This window comes from Peromyscus leucopus, chromosome 4 (genome assembly GCF_004664715.2).
Source record: "Peromyscus leucopus breed LL Stock chromosome 4, UCI_PerLeu_2.1, whole genome shotgun sequence".
Classification (NCBI taxonomy): Eukaryota; Metazoa; Chordata; class Mammalia; order Rodentia; family Cricetidae; genus Peromyscus; species Peromyscus leucopus.
In genome coordinates, this window is record NC_051066.1 from 102,704,819 (window position 1) to 102,730,983 (window position 26,165).

The following is a 26,165-nucleotide window of genomic DNA, read 5'->3' on the forward strand; positions in this document are numbered from 1 at the left end:
CTCCAGTCTTACTGACACTGGATAGCATCAGTTTTGAAAAGGTGGTATTGTCATGCACTGTGTAAGACTGCCTTTCTTTAGATTCCTTTACCTCAGAAAAAAGGAGACCGGGAGAGCGGATGTTATTCTTACCCTCCTTCTCCAGCCGTCCTTCCTTACACTGATGCATACCTACTAATGTTCAACATCCTAACAGCTGTCCTACATGCATCTCAATACCTGTTACCTTGGATGAATTTTCTGAAGATACCAGACCTGTTAGGTTCACCACCCCTCCAGGTCCAATGATGAACTGTGGTGTGGCAGTGTGTATTGTCACAGTGTCAGGACTCTCCGGGTTGGTGTTGATTTGGTTCTGCATAGCAATCTAGGGAACAAATTATCACAACATTTTCAGAATTACAGGCAGCACATCTGGTAGGCTCTCAATGCAGAATATAAACACACATGTGAAGACACAGTCTCTCAGGAGAGCCACACACTACAATGGGAGACTTGATTAATGAAGCACTGAGGGTACAGCTCTAAGGGCAGGTGTGACTGTGTATCCTACAGCCTTCTGTTGAGTGACAGCAAACCTCATTGGAGGGGAAATTAGTATCTGACAGGTGCTTACAGAACACAGGAAAGATAGTCAAGCAAAGACAGTTTACTGTTCTGCAGAATTATTTCAATTATTTCTACCACATTAGGTAATATATAACATGACATATTCAAGTATGACCTTCCCATTGAATTGTTCTCAATCTTTAAATCTCAACCCTTAAATTGTATTCCTAGACATGAAAAACGAAGAGTCAACGTAAAACTCATTATTTCCCAGAGCACAAAACAACTTCTAAGTAAATTGTGGAAGTTCAATGAAGTCATGTAATCTTAGAGAGTTTTACTGAGAACAGGACAAGTGAGAAGTAATTCTGGTTACCAGAAAAACCAAACATAACTATGTCTACAAATAGTTGTTTTGTAGAGGGTGAAAAAAAAGAAAGAAAGAAACCAGAATAATAGACTACATCACAAAACCTTGGCAAAGTTTGGTCACTTTCAGTCAGACGTGTCTGCCTTGGTTTCTACTGGCTTTGCCACTGAAGGCTTCAGCCATATTTGAGGTACTGAGGGAAGAGACAGGTTCAGGAGGAGGGGGCTGCCTAGGGAAATTCCCCAAAACTGCACCATTAGAAAAGGGATGAAAGAGAAAGGGGTCATCTTGACAGGAATCAAAATCAAACTATCAATCACCTCAGCCCTTAAACTAAAGTAAACCTTTTCATTTGCACTCCTGGGCATCTGAGCCCAAACAAATGAAAACCCTGCATAGTGAAACATACCCTCTTGCTAGATCCCAATTTACATTTTTAAAAATTTAGACATATCAGTGTCAGACAAAGTAGACTTAAAATAAGGAGGGAGTCAGGGTGGTTCAGTGGATAAGGGAGCTTGCAACAGAAGCTTGAAGACCTTAGTTCAGTCCCCAGAACCCACGTGAAGATGGAGAAGCCACAGTATTCTCTAGCTGCCCCCCCCACCCCCACCCCACACATCACACACACACACACACACAATAAGTTTTAACTTTTTTAGACAAGCAAAAAAAGATTTAAAAACGAAAAGGCTATATCACTTAACCAAGGGATATCAGCTACTAAATCTTTATAAAGTAGCTTACAATTGTTTTGATAAAATGTGATATCCAAATGTGCAACACAATAATGTAAATGTCTAGAAAGAGAATTCAGAAACTGAAAGCACAGACAGACAGCACCTCATCTAACCTTCTAGAGTAGGAATAGTAATGAACAGAGAGGAAGTGGAGAGAACAAGGCCATTCACAAGAACTGAATCCAACAGGAGAAGCTACAAGACAACGAGCATCCGTCTGCAAGTGCCTTCCATGTTTTCTTAAACTCAAAGCCAAGTTACCTGTAATATCTCTGCTAAATCTTCATTTCCATTGTCTATTGAAATATCAAATGCAGTTTTACAAAATTTACTCTGCGTGTGGACATCAGCACCATATTTGATTAAAAGTTCCACCACCTCTTGATGATTGTGTTCTGTTGCCCAATGCAGAGCTGTCATCTTTAACATATCCTTTGCATTGACGTCAGCACCATGCTAAAAAATATTTCAAAATCAGTAATATTTCAAGATATGAAGTATCAAGAATCCCTGATATGAAAATATCAGCCATAATGCTTCTACACAAGAAAAAGCACCATTAATTTTGTTGTTTTTTTTTTTTTGGGGGGGGGGAGTGTTAAATATATGTTAGTAATCATCAGTTATCCGTGACTTAATCAATTTTCTACCATTGCTGGTTTTCCTAACTACTGTCCTTCTAATTTCTTGAAATAAAACAATTATGGTTTTAGTTACTCGGTTAGGGACACAAAGGGCTGGAGTAAGTGGCCTTACAGGTGAAGGGCAGTGCTGAGTTCTTCAGAGCTCTTAAATGGTTTATGGTGGGTGATCCTCTCATCCCTCAAAATTAAATATACCCTTTGCTTTCAAAACAAGCACAAGCTAAGGAAGTGGAAGAAAGCTGTCTAAGGCAATGTCTGATATGCCAGGCAAGTGTGGCTGGCTATTCAGCACACTTCCACTAGTCAGGTGTAGAAGTGCTGTGTACATAAGCACTGGAGTTCAGTAACAAACAGAGGATGAACCATCTCTGCAAGGATTCCTAGTCTGCTCTCATGTTGAAACGATAGTGTTTTAAAAGCAGCTAATTAAATATTAAAATGAGTGTTTGCTTTTTAATGTGGCTTTAAAGAATACCTAGGATTACATGTAATTTGTACTCTAGACTTTGCATTCTTCCCGATGGGTTCATCTACAGGCTAGGATGAAAAGGGTCAAGAATAAAGGCTGTCACTCTGCCTCAGAATCTTCTGTGTGACCTTTTGACATTTAGATGACTGATGATAATTTAATTACTTATTAATTTGCTTGCTTGCTATCCAAGACTAATCTTCCCTACATAGGATTCTGACTGTAGTAAGAGGTTCTTCACCCAAAGGACAGACTTTCAATGGTTGACGATTAACTGAGAATTCACCTACAGGAAGGTTTTTCCCTCCAAAGAAAACTTCAAGGCAATATTCATTTGACAGGCTTATACACATCTATAACAAATGCTCTATCAAAGATAAAAAGTACACACTTAATAAAACCCTTCCCCTTTTTCATCTTACAAAGTTTGTATGGGGTTTGGATTCAAAATCTAAGTCCAAAGAGAAAAGACATACCTTCAGCAAAACCTCTACTATGCTGGCATGGCCCTCAGAGGCCGCCATGTGCAGTGGCGTCCGGTCCACTTTGGTCCTGGCATCCCTACTTACGCCGGCTCGGAGAAGTACCTCTGTGGTAGAGTAATGCCCATACTGTGCGGCCAGATGAAGTGGAGAAGTTCCCAGCTGTAACACAGCAACACACACATACACATGCACACACAAAAAGAAATTCCAGTTTTCAGTTCTTTTAATATACTTCTACTACAAAATATATTTTTAAACAATGATGCATATTACATTGTGTACATAGTAATTCAAAACATCAAAACAAATTACTCAACTCAGGCTTATCTTCACAGAAGCCCTCAAGAGGTCCATGCATAGGTGTGGAAAAGTCAGTGATTCCTCTAATTAAAACTCTCTTCTTGTTCCTCCTCTCCCTTTCTCTACTTTTAAACAAGGTCTCAAACATGAGATCCTGCCTCAGCCTTCTAAATGCTGGGATTATATCATGCCTAGCTCTTTGTTACTAACAGAAAAACAACCTGAATTAATTTTACTAAAAATTAAAGGTAATTATGACCTGAGAATGAAGAAGAGTATTGTAGCAGAGCCGTATATCCAAATAGGTGAAGTTTAGGTTACATTATACTACATGCATTAAGAAGCACAAAAAGCCCACTAACTCCAATTGCCAGTCAATGATGTTAAAAAAGATATTTCCCCAGGAGAAATAGACGCCAGGAAATAATCAAATTGAGGGCTGAAATCAACGAAATAGAAAACAAGAGAACAATACAAAAAATCAATGAAACAAAGAGTTGGTTCTTTGAAAAAATCAACAAGATAGACAAACCACTAGCCAAATTAACCAAAAGGCAAAGAGAGAGCACCCAAATTCACAAAATCAGAAATGAAAAGGGAGACATAACAACAGACAATGAGGAAATCCAGAGAATCATCAGATCATACTTCAAAAACCTGTACTCCACAAAAATGGAAAACCAGGAAGAAATGGACAATTTTCTGGATAAATACCAAATACCAAAATTAAATCAAGACCAGATAAACCATTTAAATAGACCAATAACCCCTAAAGAAATAGAAACAGTCATCAAAAGTCTCCCAACTAAAAAAAGCCCAGGACCAGATGGTTTCAGTGCAGAATTTTACCAGACTTTCAAAGTAGAACTAATACCAATCCTCTTCAAAGTGTTCCACACAATAGAAACAGAAGGAACACTACCAAACTCTTTTTATGAGGCTACAATTACCCTGATACCCAAACCACACAAAGATGCAACAAAGAAAGAGAACTACAGACCAATCTCCCTAATGAACATTGATGCAAAAATACTCAACAAAATATTGGCAAACCGAATCCAAGAATACATCAAAACAATCATCCATCACGACCAAGTAGGATTCATCCCAGGGATGCAAGGATGGTTCAACATACGGAAATCAGTCAATGTAATACACCATATAAACAAACTGAAAGAAAAAAAACCACATGATCATCTCCCTAGATGCTGAAAAAGCCTTTGACAAAATCCAACACCCCTTCATGATAAAGGTCTTAGAAAGAATAGGAATACAAGGAACATTTCTAAACATAATAAAAGCAATTTATAGCAAGCCAACAGCAAACATCAAATTAAATGGAGAGAAACTCAAAGCGATACCACTAAATTCAGGAACAAGACAAGGCTGTCCACTCTCCCCATATTTATTCAATATAGTGCTAGAAGTTCTAGCTAGAGCAATAAGACAACAAAAGGAGATCAAAGGGATACAAATTGGCAAGGAAGAAGTCAAACTTTCACTATTTGCAGATGATATGATAGTATACATAAGTGACCCCAAAAACTCTACCAGGGAACTTCTACAGCTGATAAACTCCTTCAGTAAAGTGGCAGGATACAAGATCAACTCAAAAAAATCAGTAGCCCTCCTATACACAAATGATAAAAGGGCTGAGAAAGAAGTCAGAGAAACATCACCCTTTACAATAGCCACAAATAATATAAAATACCTTGGGATAACACTAACTAAACAAGTGAAAGACCTTTTTGATAAGAACTTTAAATCTCTAAAGAAAGAAATTGAAGAAGATATCAGAAAATGGAAGGATCTCCCATGCTCATGGGTAGGTAGGATTAACATAGTAAAAATGGCAATCTTACCAAAAGCAATCTACAGATTCAATGCAATCCCCATCAAAATCCCAACACAATTCTTCACAGACTTGGAAAGAAAAATACTCAACTTTATATGGAAAAACAAAAGACCCAGGATAGCTAAAGAATCCTATACGATAAAGCAACCCTTGGAGGCATCACCATCCCGGACCTCAAACTCTACTATAGAGCTATAGTAATAAAAACAGCTTGGTACTGGTACAAAAACCGACATACGGACCAATGGAATCGAATTGAAGACCCTGACATTAATCCATGCACATATGAACACCTGGTTTTTGACAAAGGAGCCAAAACTATACAATGGAACAAAGAAAGTATCTTCAACAAATGGTGCTGGCATAACTGGATGTCAATATGTAAAAGATTACAAATAGATCCATATCTGTCACCATGCACAAAACTCAAGTCCAAGTGGATCAAAGACCTAAACATAAATCCAGTTACACTAAACTTAATAGAAAAGAAAATAGGAAGCACTCTTGAACGCATTGGCACTGGAGACCATTTCCTAAATAAAACACCAACAGCACAGACCCTGAGCACAACCATTAATAAATGGGACCTCTCAAAATTGAGAAGCTTTTGCAGGGCAAAAGACACAGTCAATAAGACAAAAAGACAGCCAACAGATTGGGAAAAGATCTTCACCAACCCCACATCTGACAGAGGATTGATCTCCACAATATATAAAGAACTCAAGAAACTAGACATCAAAGCACTGAACAATCCAATTAAAAAATGGGCTAAAGAGCTAAACAGAGAATTCACAAAACAAGAACTACAAATGGCTGAAAGACATTTAAAGAAATGCTCAACATCCTTAATCATCAGAGAAATGCAAATCAAAACGACTCTGAGATACCACCTTACACCCGTTAGAATGGCTAAGATCAAAAACACCAATGACAACCAATGTTGGAGAGGATGTGGAGCAAAGGGAACACTCCTCCACTGTTGGTGGGAATGTAAACTTGTACAACCACTGTGGAAATCAGTATGGCGGTTTCTCAGAAAATTAGGAATCGAACTACCTCAAGACCCAGCCATACCACTCTTGGGCATATACCCAAAGAATGCTGATACATACCATAAAGATACATGCTCAGCTATGTTCATAGCAGCACTATTTGTAATAGCCAGAACCTGGAAACAACCTAGATGCCCATCAACGGAAGAATGGATGAAAAAAATGTGGTACATATACACAATGGAGTTCTACTCAGCAGAGAAAAACAATGAAAGCATGAAATTTGCAGGCAAATGGATGGAACTAGAAAAAATCATCCTGAGTGAGGTAACCCAAACCCAGAAAGACAGTTATGGTATGTACTCACTCATTGGTGGATTCTAGATATAAAATGAACAATCAGACCACAACCCATAGAACCATAAAGGCTATACATATATAGCATGGAGGTCCCTAGGACGACTGTGGCATATAATAAATTTCAGTTTTACTCAATTATTGAAAAAAAAATAGCCAAATGAATGGAAACACATGAACTATGAACCAAAGGCTGAGGGGCTCCCAGCTGGATCAGGCCTTCTGAATAGGTGAGACAGTTGATTGGCTTGATCAGTTTGGGAGGCATCTAGGCAGTGGACCAAGTCCTGTGCTCATTGCATGAATTGGCTGTTTGAAACCAGGAACTTATGCAGGGACACTTGGCTTAGTCAGGGAGGAAGGGACTGGACCTGCCTGGACTGAGTCTACCAAGTTGATCACAGTCCTCGGGGGAGGACTTGTCCTGGAGGAGGTGGGAATGGAGGGTGGGCTGGGGGTAAGGGAGGGCGTGGGAGGGGGAGAATAGGGGAACCCATGGCTGATATGTAGAACTGAATGGTATTGTAAAATAAAAAATATATATCACAAAAAAAAAAAAAAAAAAAAAAAAAAAAGATATTTCACCAGAACATGGAATTTGCCAGGCTGCCACTGTTAGACAGCAACTGTTTTTTTTTAAGTTTGTTTTATTAATTTTACTTTATGTGTATGAATGTTTTGCCTAAATGCACAAATGTGTCAAAACCCCTAGAACTAAAGCTATAGATGAGCCACCAAATGGGTCCGAGGAACTGAACCCAGGTCCTCTGCAGAAGCAACAAGTGTACTTCACCACTGAGCCATCTCTCCGGCCCATCCCCTTAGTTTTTAAATCACTTTCTATGGACCGCCTTGTTCTAAGACCTCCATGTGTTGGCGTCATAGCACGAGTACGATTCCTACCTTGGTATGGCAGGAAAGAAGCGGAAGTACAGAGAGGTCACCAATCTGCCTAACGTCACACAAGTGACCCAACACAACAAAGCAACCTTAGAAGTCATTATTTCATTACAACAAAAGTCATTATTGAGGTGTTAACAGACCCTCAGAGATCAAAGGGGAGATTGTTGGATAATCCTTGCTTCATGCTGTGTTGTATTTTCATATAGTTGGCCTTTACTCTTAACAGTGCACTGAACAACCACTAAGACTTCCTCAGTGACATACTGAGCTCTACTGTGTATTTCTGTTGTTATTCTTAAGACTTCCTTTTAGGGTCACATGCAAGGAAAAAAATGCATGCAACACGGCATACTTACATGTAGTGTCAAGAATAGGTAAATGTCTGTAAAGTCAACACCAGTCTGGAAGGAAAACCTTTCCAGTAACTTTAAGTCCTCTTACATGTTGTTCCCTGATCACAAGTCCTTCCCTTAGTCCCTCAGGTAAATGCTACTCAAAAAAAGAATTGGTTTTGGTATGTGTGTGTGTGTGTGTGTGTGTGTGTGTGTGTGTGTGTGTGTGGTTTGAGTTCTGGGCACCCAAAAAAAAGGTCCTCAAGCTTACATGGCATGCCTTTACTCACTAAGCCACCTCCCCAGTCCCTACTCAGGATTTTCTGACAAGCATTACTTTAATTTCTATCGATTACAAATCCTTAAATGGTATAGTTTGGTTCTTCCTGTTTTGAACTTTACTAGAATCCTACCACATTTACTTCTGATTTGTGAACTGCTTAATATTATGTCTACAAGATGCATTCATGTTAATGGGCATATGTAGTACATTAACTTTCTCTACAATACTCCATTCCGTAAAAAGCTGTAACTAATTTGACTAACCAACTAATGAACCCTCTTTTGTTTCCAGCTTTGTTATTATAAACAATTCTGCTACAGGGGTCTTCTAGCAACTCAAGTACATAAACAAGTTTTTTTCTATATTCTAGCTCAACTGATACAAATGGCATATACATATTAAAATTTACTAAGCACTGTCAAACTGCCCTCCAAAATGGCTACAACAATTCACCTTTGTACCATCTCCTCACCAAGGCTGGCACTACAAACATCACTTTGCTAACCAAGTAGATGTGTCCAATAGCTTCTGGCTTTACTTTTCATTCAGTGGTAGAGTTGAACACTGTTGTATGTTTACTGGCCATTCTAACTTTCTCTTGGTGAAGTACTACTCTGAGTCATCTGTCTATTCTGACTCACAGGGATTCCTTGTATACATACTGTGGACACTAATCCTAATTCATAACCCTTCTGTCTTGATGTACTACAGTATCATGGTGACATACCTAGTATGCATTTTCTTTAAAAGTATTTATCTTATGTGTGAGTATCTACATGTATGTCTGTGCACCATATATATGCAATGCCTGTGGAGTCCAGAAGAATCCTCTAGAACTGGAGTTTCAGGCAGCTGTGAGCTGCCATGTTAAGTGCTGAGCAATGAACCCAGGTCCTCCTCGAGGGCAAGTGCTTTTAACCAGAGACAACTTCCAGCCTCATAAGCATTCTCAACAAGCTGACTGTGCTATAAATTTGTTGGGCTACTTGCATCTGTGGGCACTTACCAATTCTGGAAATTCTAGGCAACTGCACTTCAAACTACTTCACCCTGATCCATACTCATTTTGTGGGTCTGCTAATACTATGAGCACTGGGCTGTTTCCAGCTTTGTTCCTATGAGTAATGTTCACCCGCACTCGTTTTTGGGTCATAGTACCTCTCACAAGTCACACTTTCTACTGTGCATCTACGTTACACCCAGGTTTCCTGCCATTGGTTCTAAGTCGTCTGCAGTTGTCTCTAACTTGGGACTGAACTCCATCTACTGTCCTCAGCAGGTCTGCTCCTGCTGTCGGGCTGTTTCAGTAAGACATTCGAGCTGCTTTGTCTTTGGGTGTTAAAACTCGACTGCTCACTTTCCTTGCAATTTCATTAGTAGATACAAAGCTGGGACTTAAAAAGGTAGGTTTCTCTGGGGGATATGCATTGCTTCTGCCAGGGACACGGGTAAAAGAACCCTAGTGCAGAGAAACTTCACATCCTCTCCGCGACCTGTAGTTCCTCAGATACAGGGGTGTTTGTACAAGGCATGGCTTGTGATCCAAATTCTTTCCATCTATGTTTCCTGCTCTCCCTCAGTGCTGGTTCACACCAGGTCATTTATTTGCAGTGCCCCCCACAAGAGCAGGGAGAAGAGGCGGAGAGAGATGAGGGTACTCTGAGATAGGCTAAGTGCTGCAAGTGCAGTTCCTGGAACTGTCCCACCAGAGTTAGCCCTGCAGCACTCCCAATCTTTGTCTTCAGTACCCCATGCTGGTGAGCTGGGGAGACCAATAAGGATATCTAAATGCAGCAAAGGTTCCTAGAGAATGGAGTCTCCGGATCCCAGCTTACATTCAATGTTTTGGATTCACTCTTCATTCTTAGCAAAGCACTCAAGATTTCCTTGAAAATATCTAGTGAGAAAGTCTTAACTGACAAAGACAAACGCTGACATACGTATAGACGAATTCCTGAGATTTGCTTTAAAACAATACAAAGACAGTTCATGGAGGAACAAGATTTACCATGGTTTGCTGGTTTTGAAGCTGGATGAGAGGTATGCAGGAGTTGATGTTTGTATAAAATTTTCCAAAGCAAACAAAAAAATTTATTTTACATGAAAATTTTAAAAAGAACAAGGAATAAGGACAAAAAAATTAAAAATCAGAATTTTGTATTGTTATCAGTGATAAAGTTACTGCAGATTCCTAACCCTCCATGCTCCTAAGACCATCCCTTCTGCCTTACCCCAGAAATGAAGAGGCATGTCTGCTGCCTTCCCCACACTGCCTTCTAGACTGCAAGGAACTGCTTCCTTTCCTTTCTTCCCATTTGGTCACATTTCTCTCTTTCCTTCTTTCTCTCTTTCCTTCCTTCCTTCCTTCCTCCCTTCCTTTTTATTTTAAAGACAGGGTCTCACTAGGAAGCTTTGGCTGTCCTGGAACTCACTACGCAGATCCTCGTGCCTCTGCCTCCCTGGTCATGTTTCTTACAATTTCACAAGCAGCAATGGAAATGCAAACTTTTTTCTTTTCAGGAACAGTTAAAACTCCTGTCTTCATTACTTTGTGAATTATCGATCCTCTCCCTATTATAGTGTCTTTAAACTGAATCCAAGCACTTATATAGTTAGTCATACCAAACTAGTATAGTCTAAAGTCTTTAAAACACACAACTTTATTCATAGATGTTGATTGGATAAGATTGTCTATTGTTAAGGAAATAACATGAGCAATGCATTCCTTTAAAAGACAGTTTAATTATGAGCTGGAGAAAACGGCTTAGCCATTAAGAGAATAGACTTCTCTTGCAGAGGATCCACCTTCAGTTCCCAGCACCCACATCAGCTAACTAACAACTGCCTGTAACTCAGCTCCAGGGGATCCAACACCTCTGACTTCACGGGCATCTGCGCACACATGAACATTCCCATACACATAAACAAATTAAAAATTATAAAAATAAATCTTTTTTAAAGACAGCTGTAATTGGCCGGGCGGTGGTGGCGCATGCCTTTAATCCCAGCACTCGGGAGGCAGAGCCAGGCGGATCTCTGTGAGTTCGAGGCCAGCCTGGGCTACCAAGTGAGCTCCAGGAAAGGCGCAAAGCTACACAGAGAAACCCTGTCTCGAAAAACCAAAAAAAAAAAAAAAAAAAAAAAAAAAGACAGCTGTAATTATAAACTCTGAACAAGTAACCCCCAAAAGTGAGTGTGTATACATTATATCATTTGTAAACATAAATACTAGCTAAATTTTCACCTGGGAAGAAGGGAGGAAGAGCAGAAGAGGAGAAAGAAATATAACAACTACAACATTAAAATCACTCTTTACCCAGTCTGTAGTAAAAGGAGCTCCATTTGCCATCAAAATACGAACTTCGTCATCTTGACCTGCTCGTGCCGCTTCTAAAAGCTTCTTCCCCAAGTCTACCAGGGACATCTGAATGAAACACATGAACTGATATGAGAATCTCCATTACATACCGTGACATGACTTCCCCCTCATTCCTAAGTCCATTCTCATTATCCCTTCAAATGTGCTATGGTTAATCTAAAACTAATGATCACACGAACTAATTTATATTTCGACTCTTGAAATATATTTCTTTTCTAAGTTTTTATCTGAGTAAAACTGGTTAAAATTCTTCACATACGGCCAGTAAATGACAGAAGATGTAAAGCAGCAGGCACAGTGAGCCTAAGAATTAAAAGTGGCATCTGTTCGTATTAGAGCCTGGTGACATTCTTATAAAATTATGAGCTAAAGTACAAGAGAGTGCCCTGTTCCTGATGTCCACTAATCTACCCAACCTCTTCCAGACCAGTAAGTGTGCTCAATTCTAAACAAATGTCTCGTGCTCTGTCTGGTGCATATACTGTACACTTCAGTCTTCCAGAAGGGGGCACAATTCACACTCCATGGAAGTACAAAAAAGAGTTGAATGGTCTTATGAGCAGGACATGTGTCTCACTAAGAATCTACAAAGAGATTTTATCTTGAATTCAAGAATTCTCTAAAGGCTAATGTCGCCATCAAGGGAGGGAGGAGGCAGAGGGAGGCGGGGAAGACAGACAGGAATCCACAGGTGAACAAGGACTTGAACTGGTCAAAGGAGCTGGTCATTCTGGGGAGTGAGAATGTTTCCAATCCAAAAGCTTCCTCTGTGGTACTGTAGAATATACTACAGAAAGAACAGGGACAACCAGTTCTGTGGGGAAATCTTTTGAGACGTAATAAGAAAGAGATGTGGCTGGGATTCAAACATGTCTAAAAAGGAACACACACAAGGTAAAAAGTCATAAAGAAGAAATGAACCACAGGGCAAGAGTGACTTATGTGAACAGCTGTCACTCAAGAGCACTCAAGAAACTGGCAGATCTTGGAAAGGTTATTTCTTCCAGGAAGGGATAAAAGATACTACATACTTAGAAGAAATGTTAGGAGGCACCAGAGAGAACTACAAGAAAATCTAACTTCTGGAAAGAACTATGCCAAAATATCTTATGTTTTAGTAGATTCTGTAATATGAGAGCATCCATTGCAAACACAGGAATAACCACAGAAAGCCATAAACACTAGGTGGTGTACACAGATGAGATTTCTTAGGAGTTATTCTGTGTGCAACAATAAAGGAATTCATACTATACCCTGTAGTGAAGAATGAGAAAACTAACATATGCAGTTGTAGAGTTTATATGGGTTTTCCTGTGTGTGTGTTTAGTTTGTTTGCATGGGACACTTGCAACATTTCTTTTACCTTTGACCTTCTAGTTTTCTTTCTCTTTTCCCCCTTTCACTTTTCTCTGTAACCCAAGGTCTTTAATCCTGCAAACAAACTGAACTTCTGATCTCTGATGAAGTCTTTCCTAGAGACCATGCTGAAGCTCCACAGTAAACATCACCATCACACTCAGAAGGCATTGGAATCTTAAGCAGTAATTCCTATTAAAGACACCATAGTCTTTAAGAAAGGAAAAGCTGGTCCCTCTCCTATAGAAGTACAGCAAAATCCAAGCTATCTAACACAGTATCTACACTGTTGATGAGCCAATTTCACTTAAATCTGTCTCTAAAATGAAATTTATCTTTCAAATAAACATTTTAAATGTTATAGACAAAGTAAACACTTTACAGTGTTTATACAGCCAGGTGAATCCATTTGGCATACACAGTGCCAGACAAGACATCTGGAGTGATCTACAAAGTGCCAGACTGGATTTTTCTCATTCTGAAATTAGTCTGTTTGCCTTTCTCATCTTGATTTGTATACATTCTGGATAGTAGGTCCTTTGTCAAATACAAAATTATCAATAACTCCTTTTCAAATTCTGATCTGACTCTCTATCCCATTTTCTTTGATATCAGATACTATCTTCTATGCATAGGTAGCTTTAAGTTTTACAAAAAATGTGAAACTTCTATGTATTCAAAAATAAAAGCCAGTCTTGGTGACACATATCCCTGTCTATATCCTAGCCCTTAATGATGTGGAGACAGGAGACTCTTGAGTTTGAAGATATTTATTTATATGCTTATATGTTACATGGCAAGACCTCAACAAGCAAAAACGCTCAAGCAAAGAAAATAAAATCAAGGACAGAAGATGTGTGCTTAGCACCACAAATGACTAGCAAATGTTAACCTTTTAATTATTTAAGAGGTCTGACTCGACAAGCCAGGGTAGAAGCTGGCAGACAGTTCAGTGAGTTATGCAGCTGGAGCACTCATGGTCCACTGAAGCTCAGATCCTCAGGGATGCCACCTGCAGACTTGTACCCTGTCCAAGGTCCAGCCTACCCTTTACCAAGATGCTGATTCTGGTGTCAGGATTCTGAAACCTCAGACTAACAGAATTCTCTTCTTTTCTAGTAGGTGTAGCCGTCCTTAATTTCAACTCATTTAAACAATGTTTTAGAGCCAGGAGATGGTGGCGCACACCTTAAATCCTAGCACTCGGGGCAGAGGAGGCAGGCAGATCTCTGAGTTCAAGGCCAACCTGGTCTACAGAGGGAGTTCCAGGGGAGCCAGAGCTCCACAGCGAAACTCCATCTCCAAATAAAAAAATAAAAATTTTTAAATGCTTTCTAGTTTGGAGGAATGAAAGGAAGGCTAGAATCAAATCCTCTGATTTTAAAAAGATGGCAATGTGGCCGGGTGGTGGTGGCGCACGCCTTTAGTCCCAGCACTCGGGAGGCAGAGGCAGGCGGATCTCTGTGAGTTCGAGGCCAGCCTAGTCTCCAAAGCGAGTTCCAGGAAAGGCACAAAGCTACACAGAGAAACCCTGTCTCGAAAAACCAAAAAAGATGGCAATGTAAAGGCTGAATTGGCATACAGTGTTTGAAAGTGACTTGTAAAACATTTAGTATATCTGAAACTGTAGTCTTTACAGGTGCTTGCACATATATTCTACTTTCAGAATAGTTTTTGTGAATTGTACAGAGACAAAAAAGGGTGGGAACTTTTTAATAAAAGAAATTGCATTTATAAATGATCTGTATTAGAACATAAGAAATCTGCAGTTGTTAGTTCAATTACTACCACTGTCGCACAACAGATACCTTCTATTTCAGTTGCCAATAGAGAGCTACACAATGGGGAAAAAAAAGGCATGACTCAAAATAAAGACGGGGAGGAAGCATAAACAAGAATCCAACATAGTAGTAAAAAAAAAAAAAAAAAAAAAAAAAAACTGACAACCACGTATTCTGCAAAAAAGAAAGCACTGTTGACTGTCACTGCCAGAACTAAAACAGTTCTAAAGTAATTCCTACAGAAGTCAAAGGTGATTGAAACTTACACTTTCACATACTGCTCTATAATGGATGCCAGTAGCAGTAAAAGTGGATCAGCTTCAACTTAATCTAGCAAATTTATTAAAAGTTTTAAGAATGTCAAAAACCCACTGATTAAATTATTACCTCTCTATGAACCTATTCTAAAGGAAAAATACAGTTAAGTTATATTTGAAACAATCTAAAGGCTGAAAAGTAATTCAATTAGAGAAACTAATCACAGGAGGCAACCGTTTAATTAGTTTGAAGCTACATAACAGATTTATGTGATGCTAAGCCAATGAAGTTTGAATATCAAAACATGTGCAAAAAGCACAAAATATAATAAGGTGTGGTGACACACAGATGTAATCTCAGCAACTGTGAGACTGAAGTAGATAAAAGAATCATAAATTCCAGACCTGCCTTGGGATATATATGTATCATACCATTAGATCACTTGTTGATATCTTTTAGTACTATATATAATACATAATATATAGTATATAGTATCTATAAGTACATATATGTATATATTAGCAAGTCATCCAATAGTATGATTATGGGGAAATTTCCCATTTTACAGTTTCTATAATGTTACTTCCTAGTTCTGCTTACCTAATTTAAAAACAAAAATTATAAAGGAACGAATTACATTGTGCAGCTGTCCACTAAGTAAACGTCACACTGAAGAAAGTCTGACGTGCCTGCCTTACTAAACAGCTGGAGGAAAATGAAGGATATCGAAGAGCAGAGTTGATGATCTACACTACACTACAGTTGAGCATTTGAATGAACATCCTTCCATATCCTCCCCATGTTTCAGTTATTCAGAACCTACCATATTTAGAACCTGGGTACTGAAGCTGTTGTGATTTTTTTAACCATAAACAATGTAACAGATTCATGTCACTAAACTAAGGAATCAGTGGTCTCAAAAGTAGCAACACTGTCCCCTAGAGGCCCTTTGTATATGTAGGGGAAGCGTTTGAGAGATTAAAGGCAGAGAAGGTTCTAGCATTTCATGGTCCTCTCAAGAATACTCTAAGTCTCACAAGAACTGTCCCATGTTCTGGGTCCTCTGCTGGAACAGTATACACTCTTAACCACTGAGCCATCTCTCCAGCCCCAAAACTATAATTTTCATTTCAACTTAGCAGATGGAATTAAATTATTTTTAAAGTTAGAAATGGATCTAATGGGGAAAAAAATGTATGAGATCAAGCAACACCAAAATCAAGGATGCTCTCATTTTCTTGCCCAGATAAAAATAAAAAATAAAACTTTAAATAATAAAAAATACCAAAATGCTATGATCACTTGAAAACACAATGCAATAGTTCTGACTCTTAAAGAAACCCAGTTACATCCAGACAATGAAAACGACCAAGAGGCTGGGGGGGTGGGAGGTGTTCAGCGGGTAATGGGATTGCTGTGAAGCATGAAGACCAGAGTTCAGATTCCAGGAACCCACATGAACACCAGGTGGTTGTGGTAGCCCAGCACCTAGCACCTGGGAGATAAGGCTGGCCAAATTCAGAGTGCTCCAAGTCCAGTGAGAGACCCTGCCTCCAATAAATACAGTAGAGAGCAATTGAAGACACTCAATTTCAACCTCACATAAATGCATGAATGTGCACACACCCATACACATGTAAATGCACATACACACATGTACACCACACACACACACACACACACACACACACACATATGCTGGGTTAAATCCTCAGTTCATTCAGACTAATTATCTACATGTTAAATCCTCAGGGGGGAAAAAAACCTTAATATAAAAAAGAAAATTGAGGGTTATCAATTAAAATATATGGCTCATCATTTGATTTTCTCCGATCAAAAAAATTATTCAATAAATTGTAATGACTGCTAATATATCCAGAATCTACTGTATGTGGCATATTACACCACTTAATTTAATACTTCCTTTCTCCTTGAGAATATAGAAATGTTCATTACAATGTTTCACATTGAACTTATTTACTGTTTATGAAATGCTTCTCACAGTCTAACATAAATCATTGTTTTACTTAAATTGTAACATATTAGACCCACCTAGAAACTTCAACATCTGCTACTTCAGCTCCTAAGAATTATACATGCTAAGTGCCACCTAGTGGCTGCAAGAACAGCTTATACAAGCATACATACTAAAATAACACTAATACTTTTACTTAAAAATATTTACAAATAGCCGGACGGTGGTGGCGCATGCCTTTAATCCCAGCACTCGAGAGGCAGAGCCAGGCGGATCTCCAGATCTCTGTGAGTTCGAGGCCAGCCTGGGCTACCAAGTGAGTTCCAGGAAAAGGCGCAAAGCTACACAGAGAAACCCTGTCTCGGAAAACAAAAAAAAACAAAAAAAAAAATTTACAAATAGTATGTAACGGCTTTAAGAATCAAGACCCTAAACTTTATATACAACATACTGAACTGTGTAAAAAACGCACAAAAAGAACTAAAAACAATAAAGCTATTTCCCATTTATTTTGTTGCTTTGTACAATGAACACATATTACTCATGAAATTAAAAACAAACTTTCATTAAAAATCTTTACATCAAAACTAGGTTAAATGTAAGCTTAAAAATCTTTAATATATAAGATTAGATATTAAAAAGTTTTTTATATAGTAAAAAGATGTAAAACTATTATCAGTATATAAGAAATATTCTTGGCAATCACTAATTGTCAATACTCTCATGAGAAAGGAACTCAGGGGCTGAAGAGTTGGTTGAACAGTTAAAAGCACTTGTTGCTCTTGCAGAAGACTTGAGTTCAGTACCCAGCACTCACACAGGAACTCACAACCACCTGTAACTCCAATTCTGGAGGACCTAGCACCTTTCCCTGGCCTCAATGGGTACTCTACACACTTGGTGCAGGCAAACACTCCTACATATAAAATAAAAATAAATAAATAGAAAGGAATTTCTGTAAAGGGATGTTTACTGTCCTGACCACCCAGTCCCAAATAACCAACTCAGAAGCTGAATATGAATTATAAATGCTGCTCAGACGACAGCTCAGGCTTGTGACTAGCTAACTCTTACATTTAAATTAACCCATTTCTATTCATCTATGTATTGCCACATGGCTCATCACTTTACTTGTCCTCTAGCATGTCTTGCTTCCTGGGCAGCTTGCTGGCATTCCCCATGACTCCGCCCCTTCCTCATTCCATCAATATGTTTGGCTTTCCTGCCTAACTTTATGCTGTTCAGCTATTGGCCAGGCAGCTTGTTTATTAAACCAATCACAGCAACATATATTCATTCACACAGTGTAAAGGAATATTCCACAGCACTTCCTTTTTGTCTAAATAAAAAAGCAAGCTTTTAACTTTAACATAGTAAGATTATATACAATAAAACAGTTATCAAGTAAGAATTATAGTTACAATATCTAGTCTATTTGTATTTGGCAAAATTAGAGAAAAAAATCTATTCTCTATTTTATCTTTGTGACTCTAAAGTTTTACATCTAATTTGCCTTTTTATCATAATTAAGGAAAACTATGATGATCAACTCCATCAAAGACCCCAGAAGAATGAAATGTTACCTAATGACAGGGACCTCAGGCTGTCTGGACAGTCAATCAAAGTTCCTCTCCAACACTGGGGAATCCATCTTTGGCCAAGAAGCCTAGCATATCTGCCAGACTTTCCTGTGAAGCAGGGAATTTTGAAGGACTGTCCTATCTTTTCTTGGCAAAGTTTGGCAGTCATCTTTCTTATATCCTGCTGGTCCAGATTGGACAATAATTGTCAGCAACTGAGGCAAAGGCAGTTTCTTTGCCCACAAGACTAGCTTTTGCCATAAAGAAAACAAACTCCATATGTAGTTTCTTTGATGTTTATCATCCTCTTTGAAGTAATTGGTGCTGTAAGGAGCAGACATGTCTCACTGTCAAGAAAAGTCTAAGTTCTTAAAACATTTTAAATGCCATATTCTATAGGTCTTTAAAGTGTTTGAAGATTGCCTATCTATCTGAAATATAACTCTGCATGATCTTGAAATCCTAACTAACATGACTATAAGTTTGCTATTACAGATGACTATTAATCTATTTCTTAATTATGTATTATATTTTAAATGACCTGTATAAACATAATACCCTAAAGAGTTGAAATATACATACAGTATAGCAAAATTAACTTTAAATCTATATCAATAACCCAAAATCCATACTAATATAAAATATTTAAGATTAATGCTTATATTTTTGGATTCAAGTACATTCAATAAGCTATCCTTTCATCTCATCATTTCTATATTATATCCCCTTTTTCCTTTAGAAAGAGATCTTTGAATTTAACTTCTTTGTTTAGCTTTTTTCCTTACATAAGCAATAACAACTTATAACCAACCCCTTAAGGACAAACATTCATAATTTATTTTGGGAATTTTACGTGTAGTTCTCTAGACTACTTCCTGCTAATTGGGGTTGCTTGTAATCTTTGGGGGACCCTGAGAAAATTTAGGATATGGTCATGTCCTGACTGGAGTATTCTGTGAGGGGCTCATCTCAGCCAGCAGCCTGTTCTGGATGCAGAACTCAGAGGAAACTGCAACAGAGGAGCTCTGAAACATTGGATCATCTGGGTCAACCATTCCCACTGGAGATCTTTCAGGGGGTCTTCCTTGATCAAACCTGACTTTCTTAACCCAGAATGAATCCAGAGCCTCTCATTTTCTGTGGAAATAAAAGGAGAACCTCTTCCAAAGTAACATAACTTTTGACTTCAATTTTGAAGTCAAGATAGATCTCAGAGATAGAGACCTCTGAGTGCAGTATCATTCTTACCATCCATCTTTACCCCCAACCCCAGGTAGCCATTTTGAGGTAGACACAGTAGTGGGCTGAGGAACGGGTAAAAAAAAAATCACCAAGAGTTCACAGCCTGTCTGGACTACATAGCAAACTTGAAGTCATTCAGGGCTACACAGCAAGACCTTGTCTCAAAAATCCAAAAAGCAAGGCCAATGGTTTCCTTTTTCATTAAAATATCTGTTCTAACCAAAGCAGAGTAAACCAAAAAGAATAGATGGCTTAGGAAATAAGGACCCAAAATAAATGCAATGGAAATGATTCAAAAGGTTGATGACCTCAAGGAAATAGCTGTGCCAGACAAGGAAAGCAAATCCAGAACGGAGCAATAAGGCAGAGGGTCCAGGAAGGAGTCCTCCAACACAGGCCAGTAAGCCTCCTGAGAAGGGACTGAAACTTCCAGTCAGAGTCTGGGAAGTGTGACGGTGGATATAAAAAGGATAAGCAAAATATTAAAAGAGGCTGTTTCTCAGAAAAAAGTTTTTCAGTCATACTGTATATATGCATATATTACAGAATATAGGCTGAATAATAGTCCCCAAAGATGTCTATACCAAGAACTTGTATTGACTTACATGAAAGATTTTGTAGATGATTACCCAGGTGAGCCCAATGCAAAAGAGGAAGGAGGGGCTAAGAAGTAGGTGATAAAAATATGATATTGACAGTAGACAGAGGTGTTTGGGTGTGTATATATATGTATGTGCATGTGGGGTTGGGGGGCAGATGAGGTGAGATGGAACATAAGAGTATAGGGGGGGTAGAGAGGGAGAGGTTGAAATTGACATTAATTTAAAGACACTGAAAGGGTCACCATTCAAGAAATAGCTGAACATAGTGACAGACCTCTGTAATCCCAGCAATGGAGAGAATGCAGCAAGATAACGGAGTTCAAAGCCAGCCAAAGGGCCATCTCAAAGAAAATAAAATAACCCCCCCCAAAAAAAAATCAAAAGATGGGCGGTGGTGGAGCATGCCTTTAATCTCAGGCTCAGAAGCAAGCAGAGGCAGGAGAATCTCTGCAAGTTTGAGGCCAGCCTGGACTACAGAGTGAGTTCCAGGACAGCCAGGGCTACATAGAGAAACCCTGTCTTGACAAAGAAAATAGCAAAAAGTGTATTACTATATCAATACTACCAATGTACAAGAATATTAATCCACAAGGTCCCCACTCCCTACAACCATAATCTTGATCTCAGAACTCAAAACTCCATGCCAAACATCCTGTGAAATCATAGAAAGCAGTGTTGTTAGCTGTTTTCTTATTCTTTGTCTTTTGGGGAGCCCCACCACCCAGCTCCTAAATAAGTCACACATGGAGGCTTATTCTGAATTACAAATGCCTGGCCTTACCTTGGCTTGTTTCTTGCCAACTTTTCTTAACTTTAAATTATCCTGTCTACCTTTTGCCTCTGGGCTTTTTCCTTTTCTTACTTCTGTATACCTTTGTTTCTTTTTTTTTCTTTCTTTCTTTCTTTCTTTTTTCTTTTTGGTTTTTCGAGACAGAGTTTCTCTGTGTAACTTTGCACCTTTCCTGGAACTCACTTGGTAGCCCAGGCTGGCCTCGAACTCACAGAGATCCGCCTGCCTCTGCCTCCCGAATGCTGGGATTAAAGGCGTGCGCCACCACCGCCCGGCTCCTTTCATTGTTTCTTACTCTGTGGCTTGCTGTGTAGTTGGGTGGCTGGCCTCTGGAATCCTCCTCCTTCTCTGGCTGCTCTTCTCCTCCCAGTTTTCTCCTCCTATTTATTTCTCCTGCCTGCCAGCCCCACCTATCCTTTCTCTTGCCTTGCTATTGGCTGTTCAGTTCTTTATTAGACCATCAGGTGTTTTAAATAAGCAAAGTAACACAGCTTCACAGCGTTAAACAAATGCAACATAAACAAAGGTAACACACCTTAAAATAATATTCTACAACAAAGCAGAGAAACTTTTTCTCAGGATAACCAACCCTCTTACAGGAATTTCAGCTTCAGTGCCCCTTCTTAACTCCTTAAAGCTTTTTAAGAAGGGTGCACCTTGTCCCTGAGAACCTGGGGAACGTTCGTCTCTCTTCTTCCGTGGCATTCTTTTACCCACTTCAGCAATGCCAACCTGCTCAAAACCGTTTGTGCTCTAGAGTGCAGGTCCCTGCTCAGTGACCCTCTCTTCTCTAGAGCCTGCAAACCCTGCCTAAAGCGTGCACTTTACCTGGCCCACCAATACTTACCAGCATTCCATGATGCTACAGTATACACATGCATACAATATCATATAGTACATCTATACAGTCTAAGAAGTTTCTTTCCCTCTGGGCAGTAGTGGCGCACGCCTTTAATCCCAGCACTCGGGGGATTAAAGCCAGGCAGATCTCTGTGAGTTCGAGGCCAGCCTGGTGTTAGTTATTTAGCTGCGTTGTGTTCTTACCCTGCAAGGAAGTGTCACGAAACACGACAGAATCCGCTTATAAGAGTTTATTAGAGATAAAGGGATAGAGTGCGCAGGCCTGTGGGAGAGACACATGCGTGGAGAAGAGAAACTGGGAAGCATGGCGCTCCACTTTAAAACCGGCTGGGGGCGTGGCCAGGTCACATCACTACTCTACGCGTGTGCGTAGACCACATGGTCACGTTGCGCGCCTACATAGCCATGTAGCGTCATGGATTCCGGTCACGCGAGATGCCTTGGCCGGAACTTGCTAGGCGGAGGTGTCCAGCCTGACCGGAATTGGCTAGGCGGAAGTGTCCGCCTGGTAAATGTGACCGTGTTGTGAACCCTTCACCTGGTCTTTAAAAACAAACAAACAAACAAAAAAAAAAAAAAAAAAAAAAAAAAAAAAAACACTTCTCTGTCTTGGGCTGGTTCCACACTGTGTATGCAGTTCTCTTTAGCAGATATTTCATGCCTCTAGCATCTTGGGGACCGCAGCAACGCAACCCAGGTATCATACAAATAGCCTGAGGGCCTCCATGCAGAGACTCAAGAGGTAGATTCCACAACCCCTTTCCTCATGTATTCTTTATGACTCTAAACTCAGACTATGTGAATGATGCTGTAAATTTGGCTGCTATTAAAAATATACTTTTGGTGGAGATTTCCTTTTTTGTTTGTTTGTTTTTAAAGATAGGGTTTCTCAATGTAGTCCTGGTTGTCCTGGAACTCTCTCTGTAGATCAAATTGGCCTTGACAAACTCAGAGATCTGCCTGCCTCTGCCTCTCAAACACTGGGATTAAAGGTGTGCGCCACCACTGTTCAGCCGTTGTGGAGATTTCAAAACAACCTATTGTTGGCTATGTGGCATGGTTATTGGTAATCACTCTTATTCAGGTTCACAATGAAAAGGAGCAATAAGAACAAAAAGAAACACAAAAATGTACAGTTTGAAAAGACAAAGAGCATCAGAAAATTCAAGGTGCTTGTGCTGACCAAAATAGGAGATTAAGACGAGCCTGGTCTGAACAAAAGGAGTGGTGACCTCAGGCCAAGACCCCACCCAACTAAGCTTCCAACTCTGGCAAAAAAGGCCTAACGAATTTTCTGCTCAGAGGCAGACATGGTGGCGCACGCCTTTAATCCCAGCACTTGGGAGGCAGAGGCAGGTGGATCTCTGTGAGTTCAAGACCAGTCTGGTCTACACAGGGAGTTCCAGGACAGCCAGGGCTCTATAGAGAGATCCTGTCTCAAAAAAACAAAAAATAAGCCAGTTGGTGATGGTGCACACCTTTAATCCCAGCACTCGGGAGGCAGAGCCAGGCAGATCTGGGTAGACATTGGTACGAGACTAAGTAAAGTACCACTTAGAAAAGCATTCAGTCAAACCCACCTCACCAATGTACACATCTATGTTATAAAATAAAATTCAGCATGACTCTGCCACACACACCCCAAAAAAAAAATATATATATATATATATTTTTTTTCAGCACCACTAACCTTTAAAGAAATTGCTAATCAAAAACAATGAAGACTGGGCATGGTGGCATACACCTTTAATTTGAGTACTCACAAGGCACAGACAGGTGGATCTCAGAGTTCAAGGATAGCCTATTCTAAGAAGCAAGTTCCAGACCAGTCAGAGATAAAGTGAGACCTTGTCTCAAAATAAAACAAAAACCAAAGACCAGAATCAAAATGAAAGACCATTTCAACCTAATTAAAAAAGCTATTTCAGTAAATAAATAAATAAGTTCTAACAAGAATAAAGAGAAACACTCCCTGCTGGCAGGATTATAAATAGTAATAATGGGAAATTCCTCAAAAACTAAAGAGAACTGTCATGTGATCAATCAATCCAACTACTGGATTGACATCCTAAAAGAAATCTTATCAGCATGCCAAAGAGATACCTGCACTCAGTCTATTGTATTATTTATTCAGGACAGCCAAGATATGGAATCAACTTAGATGCCCACCAAGGATAAATAAAGAAAGGTGGTCTATAAATGGAGTATTTCATCATGAAAAATAATGAAACTGTCATGTGCATTAACATGATTACCTATGTTAAGACCTCAAGCACAGAAAGACACTGTTATTTACGTGAAGTTCAGTATGATCTCTAAGAATGAGATAGTGGTAACAAAAGCCTGGGAAGGTTGCAGGAAGCAATAGAGAGGATGGTTGGGGGTAAAGTTCCAATGGAGAGAAGGAATGAATTCTCATGTTCTCTAGCACAGAACTGATTTATAACAATTAAATGAATATTTAAAAGCAGCTAGCAGGGCTGATCTTGGATATTCCCAAGACAAAGAAATGTATGTAAAATGTCATGTGTCAATGCAGTGACTGTCATACCTCTGTACTCTGTATGTGCAGTGTGTTAATCTTAAAAATGTGTTGCTAGCAATGAAAAGAATATATGGATTATAATGAAAAACAGCTTATATAGTTCAGACTTAAAAAAAAAACTTTAGTGTGGTGGTCTGTATGAAAATGGTCCCCACGGGCTCATAGGGAGTAGCATTATCTGAAAGGATTAGGACATGTCACTTTGTTGGAGGTGTGGCCTTGTGGGAGGAAATGTGTCACTAGGGTAGGCTTTGAGGTTTCAGAAGCTCAAGTTAGGCCCAGTGGCTCACCATCTCTTCCTGCTGCTTGCAGATCCAGATGCAGAACTCTCAGCTACCTCTCCAACATGTCTGCCAGCATGCTGCCAAGATTCCCGCCATGACGATAATGGACTAAACCTCTGTAAGCCGACCCATATAAGAATTGTTATGGTCATGGTGTTTCTTCACAGCAACAGAAACCATAACTAAGAGAAGTAGGTACTACCAGATTTCAATTACTTTCAAGACATGATCCATGACACATCATTCTATGAGTTAGAACCACTATTCTTTTAAAATCTGAGCATCTAAGTTACATGTGCACATGTGCACAAAAACAAATAAGTATATATGACCACTGTGTGTAATATATATACTTCCTACTGTGGGCTACTATTAAGGTATCTGGGGACTGAAAATGTAGCTCAATAGTACCTGCTTTGATATATGAGGCCCATCAAAGTTTTTAAAAAACTACTTTGATTGTTGTGATATAGGTTCAAAGAGGTCTCAGTGCATCTTCTAACAAGCCAAGCATGCTCCCTCCCTCATTAGGATCTTGGGTTGCTCAATCCAGAACGTTCCCTCACTCTGACACCCAGGTATTGAGTTCCTCTGACCACTTCAAGTGGCAGCCACAGCACACCATCTCTCCCCTTGCCTAGCTTTATTCCTTTCTATTTCACTCATTACCTACCACCCAACACCAGCAACTGTTTACTACATCCTTCACTCAAAAGGCAGCTGCTAGTTTTGTTTTGTTTTACTCATTACTGTGAGAGCTGAAGAGAGCCTGGTATGGGATAAGCATCTAAGTTTTAAAAGGGAAGAAAGGGGAAGAACATTATCAACAAAGAAAGAGAAGTTTCATGAATAAGGTCAAAGAAGCAGTATGTAGTATGAAAAAGTCTGAGCATCAGAAAGTTGACTTTAGCCTGTAAACTACTTAAGACTTGGGGGTTATTCAAAGGATTGATCTACTCAAACATTTATTCAGCACAGATTCAAGTCATGCTGCTTGGCACAGTGGTGAATGCAAAGGTCAACAGCACAGTGGAGAGGACAAAGGACGGAGTCAGGTTCTGTCCTTAAGCTTTTAGATTAGGAGCATGGGATCTGGAAGTTCCGAGGATATTATTCCGGCACCTCTATACAGGATGAATTCAAGGAAGGAGAATCTAAGAAAACTACTGCATGGTGGATATAATAAAGGAAAAGCACATATCATAGACAACTTCAAGATAGGAAGAGAAAAAC

At 39.4% G+C, this 26,165-nt stretch overlaps 1 protein-coding gene across 5 annotated transcripts in view; it reads right to left on the reverse strand.

Annotated features, from left to right (window-relative positions):
* The window catches only part of Gabpb1 (GA binding protein transcription factor subunit beta 1), a 57,229-nt gene that overhangs the window by 23,614 nt on the left and 7,450 nt on the right, over positions 1-26,165 (reverse strand). For all 5 annotated transcript variants that reach the window (XM_037205195.1, XM_028892688.2, XM_028892687.2 and 2 more), the window contains exons 2-5: positions 11,596-11,703; positions 3,249-3,416; positions 1,921-2,115; positions 256-367 (exon numbers count right to left, since the gene is read on the reverse strand). In XM_037205195.1, the coding sequence (XP_037061090.1) occupies positions 256-367; positions 1,921-2,115; positions 3,249-3,416; positions 11,596-11,703 (583 nt within the window). The remainder of the gene's footprint in view (positions 1-255; positions 368-1,920; positions 2,116-3,248; positions 3,417-11,595; positions 11,704-26,165) is intronic.